The following is a 12068-nucleotide window of genomic DNA, read 5'->3' as shown; positions in this document are numbered from 1 at the left end:
ACCTTGCTGACAGTTTTTATCAAAACTGGGTGTTGGATTTTGTCAAATGCTTTTTCTGCATCAATTGATATGACTATGTGGTTTTTTTCTTTCAGTTTGTTTATGTGATGTATTACGTTTATTGATTTACGGATATTGTACCATCCTTGCATCCCTAGGATAAATCCTACTTGGTCATGGTGTATGATCTTTCTGATGTACTGCTGGATCCAATTTGCTAAGATTTTGTTGAGGATTTTGGCATCTATGTTCATGAGGGATATTGGCCTGTAATTCCCTTTCATTGTGTTGTCTTTACCTGGTTTTGGTATTAGGGTGATGCTGGCTTCATAGAATGAGCTTGGAAGTGTTCCTTCCTCTTGAATTTTTTGGAGTAGTCTGAGGAGGATAGGTTTTAGTTCTTCCTTGACTGTTTGGTAAAACTCCCCTGTGAAGCCGTCTGGCCCTGGGCTTTTGTTTGCTGGAAGCTTTTTGATGACTGCTTCAATTTCTTCCATAGTTATTGGCCTATTGAGATTTTTAGGTTCTTCCTGATTGAGTTTTGGAATGTTGTATTTTTCTAGGAATTTGTCCATTTCCTGCAGGTTGTCTAGTTTGTTGGAGTAGAGCTGTCCATAGTATTTTTTAACAATCATTTGTATTTCTGTGGGGTCTGTTGTTATTTCGCCTCTATTGTTTCTGATTTTGTTTATTTGGGTCCTCTCTCTTTGCTTCTTGGTGAGCCTGGCTAGAGGTTTGTCAATCTTGTTTATCCTTTCAAAGAACCAGCTCTTGGTTTCATTGAGTTTCTGTATTGTTTTTTTGGTCTCTATGTCATTTATTTCTGCTCTAATCTTTATTATCTCCTTCCTTCTGCCCACTCTGGGGTTTTCTTGTTGCTCTCTTTCTAATTCTTTGAGTTGTAGAGTTAGATGATTTACTACCATTTTTTCTTGTTTTTTGAGATAGGCCTGTAGAGCTATAAACTTCCCTCTCAGGACTGCTTTCATTGTGTCCCATAGGTTTTGGATTGTTGTGTTTTCATTGTCATTAGTTTCCAGGATGTTTTTAATTTCTTCTTTGATCTCATTGGTAACCCAATCAATATTTAATAACATGCTATTCAGCTTCCAAGTGTTTGAGTATTTTGGGTTGTTTTTATTGTAGTTTATTTCTAATATTATGCCCTCGTGGTCTGAGAAGATGCTTGGTATGATTTCAGTCTTCTTGAATTTGGGGAGACTTTGCTTGTGATCCAATATGTGGTCTATTTTTGAATATGTCCCATGAGCATCTGAGTGGAATGTATATTCCGCGGCTTTGGGGTGAAGTGTTCTGAAGATGTCAATTAAGTCCATCTGATCTAGTGAGTCATTTAGGATTGCTGTTTCTTTGCTGATTGTTTGTCTAGAGCAGCCGTGGGCAAACTATGGCCCGCGGGCCAGATCCGGCCCGTTTGAAATGAATAAAACTAAAAAAAAAAAAAAGACCGTACCCTTTTATGTAATGATGTTTACTTTGAATTTATATTAGTTCACACAAACACTCCACCCATTCTTTTGTTCCGGCCCTCCGGTCCAGTTTAAGAACCCATTGTGGCCCTCGAGTCAAAAAGTTTGCCCACCCCTGGTCTAGAGGATTTATCCAGTGATGTCAGTGGTGTATTAAAGTCCCCTACTATGATTGTATTGTTGTCGATCTCTCCTTTGATATCTTCCAGGAGTTTTTTTATGTATTTGGGTGCTCTTGCATTGGGCGCATATATGTTTACCAGGGTTATATCTTCTTGTTGTATTGATCCCTTTAATATTATGAAGTGGCATTCCTTATCTCTTGTTATGGCCTTCACTTTGAGGTCTATTTTGTCCGATATAAGTATTGCTACCCCAGCTTTCTTTTCCTTTCCATTTGCCTGAAAGATATTTTTCCATCCCTTCACTTTCAGTCTGTGTGAGTCCCTTCTAATGATGTGGGTCTCTTGTAGACAGCAAATGTATGGGTCATGATTTTTTATCCATTCAGCCACTCAATGTCTTTTGGTTGCAGCATTTAGTCCGTTTACATTTAAAGTTATTAGTGAAAGGTACTCGTTTGTAGCCATTTCTTTTTTTGTGTGGCTGTTTTCTTTCTGAGCTTTTTATTTCTTCTTTTTACACCAGTCCCTTTAGCATTTCTTGCATTGCTGGCTTGGTGGTGATAAACTCCCTTAGCCTTTTTTTGTCTGTGAAGCTTCTTATTTCCCCTTCAGTTTTGAATGATAGCCTGGCTGGATAGAGTATTCTTGGATTCAGTCCTTTGCTTTGCATCACTTTGTAAATTTCCGTCCATTCTTTTATGGCCTGATGTGTTTCTGTTGAGAAATCATTTGATAATCTAATGGGAGATCCCTTGTATGTAACTTTCCGTCTCTCTCTTGCAGCCTGTAAGATTCTCTCTTTGTCCTGAACATTTGCCATGGTAATTATGATGTGTCTTGGTGTGGGTCTTTTTGGGTTCACCTTGTTTGGGACTCTCTGTGCTTGTGTGACTTTTTTCTTCCTCACCTCAGGGAAATTTTCTGATATCATTTCTTTGAATAGGTTTTCTAATCCTTGTTCCTCTTTCTGTTGTTCTGGCACCCCTATTATTCGTATGTTGTTTCGTTTCATGTTGTCCCAAAGCTCCCTTAGACTCTCCTCCTGTCTTTTAATTTTTTTCTCCAATTGAAGTACAGTTTGGGTGTGTTTTGCTTCCTTGTCTTCTAATTCACTAATTCGGTCCTCCGCTTCTCCTAGTCTACTCTTGATACTTTCAATGGTGTTTTTTATTGAAGCTATATCGCTCTTCATTTCTTCTTGGGTCTTACATAAGTTATTCATCTTTTCATCTGTTTCTTCTTGATTCTTGCATAAGTTGTTGATTTTTTCCTCCATCCGGTTTATGCTCTCTAGGACCCTTATTCTGAATTCTTTTTCTGTCATGTTGCATGCCTCTGTATCGCTTAGCTGCTTTTCTGGCGAGCCCTCCTTTTCTTTCCTTTGGGGGTTTCTTTGTCTACCCATGTTTGATCCTACCGACCTATCTAGTTGTGGAGTCGTTCAGTGGCTGCTCCCTGGGTGGCAGTGGCTCCTCGGGCTGTGGTTGCTCCTTGGGCGGTTGTGGTAGCAGCTGCTCCTCCGTTGGTAGCAGGTCCTCTGGTGGGTGCTGTTCACAGCTGTGGTGGCTCTTCTGGCTGGTGGAGGGAGGCTTCACACACAGCAACTGTTCTTCAGACAGAGCATGTGGTGATCAGGATGCAGCTGTTGCTTGGATCTGCTGCGTTGATTTAGAGGCACAAAATAAAACACAACAAGGCACAACGTACCAGGCACTGAACACAAATGTATTTACGATATTAATAACCCCAAATAAAGGTGGCCACCCGAGCTAAGAGAGTTAGGGGATAAGGAAGAAAGAAGAGAAAAAGATAGAAGAGAAAAAAGAAAAAAAAAAGGTGTGCAAAAATGAAATTGAAAAAAGGGAAGGGAAAAAAAAGTAAGAGAGAAAAGAGAATGAAGTAGAAGAGGGGAAGAGACTATTTATATGAGGAGAAAACTCCGATAGAACCGCCACTAATCCCAACAAATTCCAGCAACAGATCCCTGGAGATGAATACAAACTACAAACAACCAATAATATCAAGCAAGGCAAGGGAAAACAGAAGCACAAAAATAACCAGTGGGGTGGGGGAGAGGGGGGAACAGAAAAAAAATGAAAAAGCAGAACAACCTCACAAACAATCCCAAAAAAACCCCCAATATACTCAACAATCAAGCAAACAACAACCAAACAATAGAGAGAGATAAGAAGGAAAAAAAAATTTGGATAGTGAAGAAAGATAAGGGAGAGGTGTATAAGGATTTAGAGCAGGGGATTGGAAATAGGATATATAAGTAGGGTGAAATTTAGACAGGGGGTAAAAAGAATAGGGAAAATCTAAAGCTGGAATAGGGTAAGAGAAACAGGACAGCAAAAGGGGAAAAGTGGGGAAAAGGGTTTTACCACAGAGGCAAAATTGAGGTAGAGAAAAATGACGCTAAAGGAACGGAGAACACTAGTCCCAAAATAAAATAAAGAGACAATAAAATGACACGTTAAAAAATGGTAAAATGGTAGCAGTAATAATACTGGTTAAAAATAAAAATGTAGTAATTAAAAGGGTAAAATCAGGTGATGAAAAAAAGGAAAAAAATGGTTTCTTAGTTAAAAGGTGAAAAAATAATTTAAAAAATGTGCAGTAATGAAGGTGCTTCAGATCTTCTACTCTTCTTTTTGGCACGCCAGGTATTCAGGAGAATGTTGAATTTCCCTCCGATACACTGTTCCTCCGTGTTGTAAGCCACAGTCCTGATTTTAAGGCAGGCCGTATTGGTTCCCCAGACTGCCTTTATCTGTGTTTACAGAAGAGTCAGATTGTGGCTCTGCCTCTGGGTGGCAGTGTGTCTGGATTGACCTTCGAGGCTATAAGTCCTCTCTGACCAGGAGTTCTCTATTGTACCTGAAACTGGCTTGGGAGAGTCCTCCGACCAGAACTGGTTCCCCAGTCGTCACTCCCAGCTCTGTTTCCCAGGCTCCCCAAAAACAACCTTCCCCTACAGGCTCTGCGAGTGACCCCAACTGGGTAATCCAATGCACTGGGTTCAACAATCAAACACAGAGATTTAAGAGTAAGTGTAAAAACAAGAGCCTGGGAAGCTGTGCGAACTCGCAGGGCTCTACCTTCCAGATCTGTGTGGAGTCTCTGCGTGCGCTCTGGCCCCTGGCACCAAGTAGCCGGCAGACTGGCAAAATCTGAGGCTGCCCCTTTGCATCCAGTCCAACTATAGGCTTATTTATAGCGTTCCCTTCTGCCAGCAGCCCTGGGGGAGCCCTTTCACACTCGCGGGTCACGCTGGCCCCAACGGCAGCAGACTTTGTGGGGCGCAGATCCCCCCCCCTCCCCCCGCACGCGCGTTCCACTCTCCAACCTGAATTACAAACCGCACCTTTGGGGGAAGTCTAACCTTTCAGTGGGGAGAAGCAGGGCTCGTCTGAGTTCACGTAGTCGCGCTGCTTGAGAGCCGTTGCTTCCGGGTTAGTAGCCGATCTCTGGATGCCGGTAACAGCCACTCAAGATGGCGCGGTTTCCGCGGCTGAGCCGGCGCTCCAGGAGAGGTTTCAGCCTCAATCTCTAACCGTCCCCTTTTTCTAGGAGTCCTCTGTCTTTCCTGGTTGCAGACTGTCTCTCAGCTGAATCTCCTCTGCTTATTCAGGCTGTATGTTACCCGTTTCAGCTGCTCGCCCTTATCTGCTCTGGGATAAGGCACTGACACGTCCATCTAAACCTCCGCCATTTTTCTGCCGACTAAATCTTAAATTAGATATTTTCATTGACTAACACCTTTGAGTTACAATTAACATTGGCTGACTGAATTTATACTGATTTATTTTATATGTTTGTACTGTGAGTTATTTAGAAAACAGTCATCAGTGTGAATCAAACATTTCTTTTGGTAGTTATTTACTGAGCATGCATTATACGCATTGAAAATGTTAAAGTCTATAATTATATCAAAATTTATGTGTAAATATCTAAAAGTGTGTTTTAAATAAACATAGTAAATAAAATATCCTATGAGACTTTCATTAATAACTAATGTAAAATGCATTTTCATTGAAACATAATGTAAAACAATATTTTTCTAGGCACAATAAAAGATAGAAGATTGTTTATGCATCATATTTCTTTAGAGCCAATTACCTGTGGACCCTTATGGTAAGACATGTTTAAATTTTTTTAAGTTCTACTAATACAGTGTAGGGAGAGTATGGGTATTTTTTTTTTCATAAATATTTCTAAAATTAATGGCACTAACATGCATATAGGAGTTAATCCTTCCCTCTTGAAGCCTGCATCAGGGTTAAATCATTGTGTACTTGGGTCATACTTTATAGTGCTATCCATATACGAGCTCATTTTTTAGTCATAACTTTATAAAGTAGTCAAACAGATTTTATTTCCATTTTATGGATGAGGTACTAAGGTTGAACGGAGTTAAGGAAATTACTCAACATTAATTATAAAAAAGATGGAATATATGGAAAATATTTTATCTCTCTTCTTAAAACCCTTCTAAAATTACTAAGATTTAAAAAAAAAATATATATATATATATATATATCTTTATTGATTTCAGAGAAAAAGGGAGAGGGAGAGAGAGAAACATCAATGATGAGAGAGAATCATTGATTGGCTGCCTCCTGCATGCCCCCTACTGGAGATTGAGATGCAACCCTGGCACGTGTCCTGACCAGGAATGGAAGCCTGACATCCTGGTTCATAGGCCAATGCTCAACCACTGAACCACAGCAGCTGGGCTAAGATATTTTTTTAATGTATAAATCCACAAGGATAATAATAAGAAGAAACAATAAAATTTTGGAAGTCAAAAAGCATAAAAGACTTAGAAAGCATAGAACGCCAGAAACTGACATTAGAGTCAGCAGAGAAACTAGCTACTTACTCAATTCAGTTTCCCCTAAAGAACATGAGAGGCCCTGACCAGTTTGGCTCAGTGGATAGAGCATCGGCCTGTGGACTGAAAGGTCCCAGGTTCGATTCCAGTCAAGGGCATGTACCTTGGTTGCAGGCATATCCCCAGTAGGAGACAGCTGATCGGTGTTTCTCTCTCATCGATGTTTCTAACTCTCTATTCCTCTTCCTTCCTCTCTGTAAAAAATCAATGAAATATATTTAAAAATATGTTATAAAAAAAAAAGGAACATGAGAGGAACTTAGGTTGGCAGCAACGTGTACTTTTGAAGGTGAAGCAGAAAATAGGAAAATTCATTGGAAATCTGTTTTAAGAAGCATCTATATCGCCCTAACCGGCTTGGCTCAGTGGATAGAGCATCAGCCTGCGGACTCAAGGGTCCCAGGTTCGATTCCAGTCAAGGGCATGTACCTTGGTTGCGGGCACATCCCCAGTGGGGAGTGTTCAGGAAGCAGCTGATAGATGTTTCTCTCTCATTGATGTTTCTAACTCTCTATCCCTCTCCCTTCCTCTCTGTAAAAAATCAATAAAATATATTTTAAAAGAAAAAAAAAGAAGCATCTATATCCCTTCCTCCATTGCAGATAGGCAGTTATCCCTCTTCCATAAGGTTATTCTCAGGAAAAGAGGAATTGAAGGGATTCTGAATTGGGGATGGGGTGGAGGAGGGTACTGAACACAGAGATTAAGTAAAACCCTATATATTGAGTGGTGAGAAAATTCATTATAAAAAAGATGGAATATATGGAAAATATTTTATCTCTCTTCTTAAAACCCTTCAAAAATTACTAAGATTTTTTAAAAATATATTTTTATTGATTTCAGAGAGGAAGGGAGATGAGAAGACAGAGAGAGAAACATCAATGATAAGAGAGAGAGCCTCCTTCCCATACGTGGGTTCCCTTGCTGGCAGCCAGGCCTCCAGTTAGAAGACTGGAAGATTTTTTTCTGGGAAATATGACCAGTTCAGTAGAAAAACCCAAAATACTGACAGTTGTGGGTACTCATGTGAAACAGCATAGCCAGATCACCAGACAGTGAAGTCAACAATGGGCAATCCCATAGCACACACCTTCCTGTTGACTTTTCAGTGCCTCACTCTGAAATAAGAACAGCTACTCAAGGAACACCTGTCATTGGAAGAAAGCCTCTATGAAAGATAGTGTCCAAAGTACAAAAATAAAGCAAAAGAAAATAAAAGAAAGAGAAAGGAAGGAACTTAAGAGAATATAGATTGTGCAAGGAGAAGAAAACTTTAAAAATACTAGTATTATTAGGAAAGAGAACATATAACATACTTAAAATGTGTACAAAAGAGCTCTTAGAAATTAAAAATATGATAGCACAAATAAGTTAACTCAGTAGAAGTAATAGAAGATCAAAGTTATGAACACTCCCAGAATGTAGAACAAAAAGAGAAAGAGATGAAAAGGGGAATGAAAAGATAATCAGAAAAGTCTGAAAATTTGGAGTTTGAAAAAGAAGGAATAGGAAAAATTATGAGAGTAATTTCAAAGAAAAAGTTTATCAGTACTGAAGAACGAGTTTCCTTGATTTAAAACAGTGGTTCTCAACCTTCCTAATGCCGCGACCCTTTAATACAGTTCCTCATGTTGTGGTGACCCCCAACCATAAAATTATTTTTGTTGCTACTTCATAACGGTAATTTTGCTACTGTTATGAATCGTCATGTAAATATCTGATATGCAGGATGTATTTTCATTGTTACAAATTGAACATAATTAAAGCATAGTGATTAATCACAAAAACAATATGTAATTATATGTGTGTTTTCCGATGGTCTTAGGCGACCCCTGTGAAAGGGTCATTCGACCCCCAAAGGGGTCGAGACCCACAGGTTGAGAACCGCTTATTAAAAGGGTCCTCAGTACAATGAAGATAACATTCAGCAGACTAACAATGATAAGCAATGTTGTCTTTCCTTCTATTTGTTGTATCTGGGGGGAGTGGGAGATAAATAAAGAGTCCTCAGAGTGAGCACATGAATAAAAAGGAACCACAATGATGGGGCATTGTTGTGAAATTTTAGAACACTAGGGGCAAAGAGGAACCTTAAATTTTCCAGAGGGCAAAAAAAATTAGGTTTCAAACAAAGCTTCAAGAGTCTTATGGTATAAGTCCTGTCATCATTAATAATGGAAGCTAGAAGATTATGGATTATATGATGTATAATATAGAGCAATGCCTTTAAAATTCCAAGAGGAAATGATTTCCACTCCAGAATTTTATCACTGACCAAAGTATCAAATAAGTGTGAGCATAGACTTTTTTTCAGATGCTAATTACCAGAAGTTTTATCTCCATAGCATTTACTACCATGTGACATATTGTCTCTTTCCCTCCACTAGAATGTAAACTCTATAATTTTGTTTTGTTCGTCACTCTGTCCTTCAGCCAGACAGTGCCTGGCACATAGTAGGACCTCATTACATATTTGTGGATAGATGAATGGATAGCTAAATTTGTTCCAGGGGTTTAGGGTTTGGTAAAAGGAAGTATGGGGTTTTCAACAAGATATCAAATATTAGGAAGAATGTATATTCTAGGGAAGATGATAAATTTAGTCCTATGCAGTTCAAAGTGTGGGAATAACATCTAGGGGAAAGTTGGGCATAAGTGACAGGTTAATATTTTTTTTGTTAGGTAGATGGTAATTTAAGCAATAGATATAATCACCTTGCCCAGGAAGGGTCTAGGAAAGAAATCCAACTTTGGAGACAGGAAAGAAGAGTCGGAAAGAAGAAAAAAACAGCAAAAAAAAGAGAGAAACAAATAAATAAAGGGACAATGGGGTAGATATGAATGGTAAGAATTTTAAGAGGGGGAAAGTCAACTGTCACAGCTGCCAAAAGTCTAGTAGAATGAGTGTACACATGAAGCAATATTTTTTTGGCATTTGGGGGGTTATGAATAACTTTATTGAGAACAATTTTTATAGAGTAGTGGAAGAAATGAGAATTCAATGAATAGAAATTGAGGATTACCTATTTAGAAAGGTTGGCCGCAAGGGGTAAGTAACAGTATGAACTTGAAGGGGAGACAAGGCTGAGGAAAAAATGTCTTGGCGAGACTGGTCAGGGTTTTCTGGCTAAATGAATGGAACCCTAAAAAAAAAAGATATCAACAGGGGATAGAAAAAGAAATGAAGTAGGTGGAATAATAACTAAAAAAATGGGACTCCTGAAAGACAGAGTTATTAGTTGGGGTTAGGAGTACAGGTGAAGGTGTTAGCCACAAGAAGACGGATAGCTCTTTCTCTGGTTAAAGAGGTGAGTAAGGAGATAACCTGGAGGAGAGAGTCACAAGGATCTGTGTTTGACAGACTGTTCCTATTATGGGAAGTACCTGGTAAAGTCAAAGACTGGCCTCCTTGTATGAGAAGTTGTAATGGACTTGACAGTGGTATTGTTTTGGGTGGTAACCATGATGAAATGTAAAACAGCAGAATAGTATCACCATGTAGCAATAAGGGTCTCCCCCAAAATGCATATTCCATAATTTTTATGTGTGTGTGTGTGTGTGTTTACTGGTAACTAATCAAGCAAATGTTTTCTTCCCATTGTAGCACAACTAAGGAAAGGCAAAAAATACAGACTCCAAATTTTACTGAACCTGGTCAAGAATTTCTGTCCAAATCTCATTTTTATGAACAGCCAACTTTGGAAAAATCTTCAAGCAATTTATCAATTTCAGGACAGCCATTTTATAAAGTTCCTGCCACACAAAATAAAAAAAGGAGATACTCAATTACTACAGGCAAACCAGTGAAAGTTTTTGTCCCACCTTTTAAAACTAAATCACATTTTCACAGAGATAATCAGTGTCTTGGCAGCAATACTGATTTGGAAGAAAACAAACAAAAAAAAGAAAACATAGGTGAACATGGCTCTGGTCATAGTAAAAATAATATTAATAACAGTGAAATTCATCAGCCCAACAAAGATAACTCCAATCAAGTAGCAACTATAATCTCCACAAAGTGTGAAGAAGAACCTTTAGGTATTTTGTAAAAATTTGTGTTGACATAATTTTGCCTTTCAGTTAGATATTTCTTAGATTAAATAATGCTTTGAGGATTTCCCCCCTTTGTAATGATAATTTCAAGACTGTCTTTAATGCCTTAGATTTTTCCAAGTCCAGAGATTAGGTTTAAATTACTCTAATATTGTCTTTCAAAAGTAACTGCTTGTGGACTTTCTTGTTTTTAAAAAAGTAATTAGACACACACCTAGGATTGCTATTACTGGAATATATTTTTTCCCAGGCTACTTATTTTCTTCTAAATCTGAAATAAATAAATGAAGGAAGGGAGGGAGGGAGGGAGGGAGGGAGGGAGGGAGGGAGGGAGGGAGGGAGGGAGGAAGGAAGGAAGAAAGAAAGATATTTCTATTCTTTAGAAGTTGAAACTTTTTTCATGCCTGAAGATTTAAAATTAGAGCTAATTGATAATGTATAATTTTATAAAGAAAGGGTTGTGCTTTTTAAATTTTATACTCAAATATTTTTTGCTAATTATTTCTTAATAGATTGCATTGCAAATCTTCAGAATGCCAGAGATGTACAGGATATGCGTATTAAAAAGAAACATGGCCAACAAATTTTTCCACAGCCAGGAAGTCTGTATCTTGCAAAAACATCCACTGTGCCTAGAATCTCTCTGAAAGTAGCAGTAGAAGGCCAAGTTCCCTCTGCATGTTCCCATAAACAGGTATGCTTTTGTTGACAATGCTAATAGCTTTTATTGCACTTGTAATTTTATTTTATTAACTGGTATCTCCAAATTGTCCTTTTTAAAGGAAGAACCAATTGAAATCGTCATGTTCCTCTCCACCTACAGGGGCAGCCTTCTCCTCCTCTATTGCCTTAATCCTACAAAGTGATCTAGACTTCAGAATTAGTATTCCTCCTCCCCTTTCAAAACGTATTTTATTACTATAAGTGCTCTTGGCTAGGTGTTAGAGGAAAGTAGTCTCATTGAATTTAAATTGTGAATAACTCATAGTCCTGAACTCACTAAGAGTTATTCACAGTTTTAAAAGAGGATTCTTATTAAGCTACTAGAGGCCCAATGCACAAAATTTATGCAAGAGGCCTTCCCCCCCCCCCCCCCCCCCCCCCCGCGGAGAGGGGGTTGTCCTGCGGCCGGCAAGAACCCGGGTTCGATTGGTTTTTCTTTTTGACCCCCTGGTGTCTGGGCCATCCCCCCAAAGGGGGTGCGGGAATTAGCTGGCTCGACCGAACTATAGCAGGCAAATTTTTTATATGATAATATTGTAGGGCCTTCGAAAGATGTTATGTCCTAATGGACATTGTGATAAAAATGGTTTTGGGCTTCTTTCCCCCGTTTGGAAATCAGTTAAAGCCCGGAAGTCTGGGGTGTTATTCATTTATTATTTCATAAAGTCCTGCAAATAAAGTCACTTTTATTTTAGTTTGTTGCTCTCCCTTATATGAAATCGGCAACCAATTAAGAATATATGATTTTGACAACCTAAGTTCCTTGTGCCCGAGATTGCA

The 12068-nt window shown here is 38.7% G+C and overlaps 1 protein-coding gene across 2 annotated transcripts in view; it reads left to right on the top strand.

Annotated features, from left to right (window-relative positions):
* The window catches only part of BRCA2 (BRCA2, DNA repair associated), an 85088-nt gene that overhangs the window by 32182 nt on the left and 40838 nt on the right, over window positions 1-12068 (top strand). For both annotated transcript variants that reach the window (XM_023751171.1, XM_006085488.3), the window contains 3 exons: window positions 5683-5752; window positions 10117-10550; window positions 11078-11259. In XM_023751171.1, the coding sequence (XP_023606939.1) occupies window positions 5683-5752; window positions 10117-10550; window positions 11078-11259 (686 nt within the window). The remainder of the gene's footprint in view (window positions 1-5682; window positions 5753-10116; window positions 10551-11077; window positions 11260-12068) is intronic.

The sequence above is a fragment of the Myotis lucifugus genome, unplaced genomic scaffold, assembly GCF_000147115.1.
Source record: "Myotis lucifugus unplaced genomic scaffold, Myoluc2.0 scaffold_19, whole genome shotgun sequence".
NCBI lineage: Eukaryota > Metazoa > Chordata > Mammalia > Chiroptera > Vespertilionidae > Myotis > Myotis lucifugus.
The sequence above is the reverse complement of the archived record's forward strand: the minus strand, read 5'-3'. Positions and strand labels throughout refer to the sequence as shown.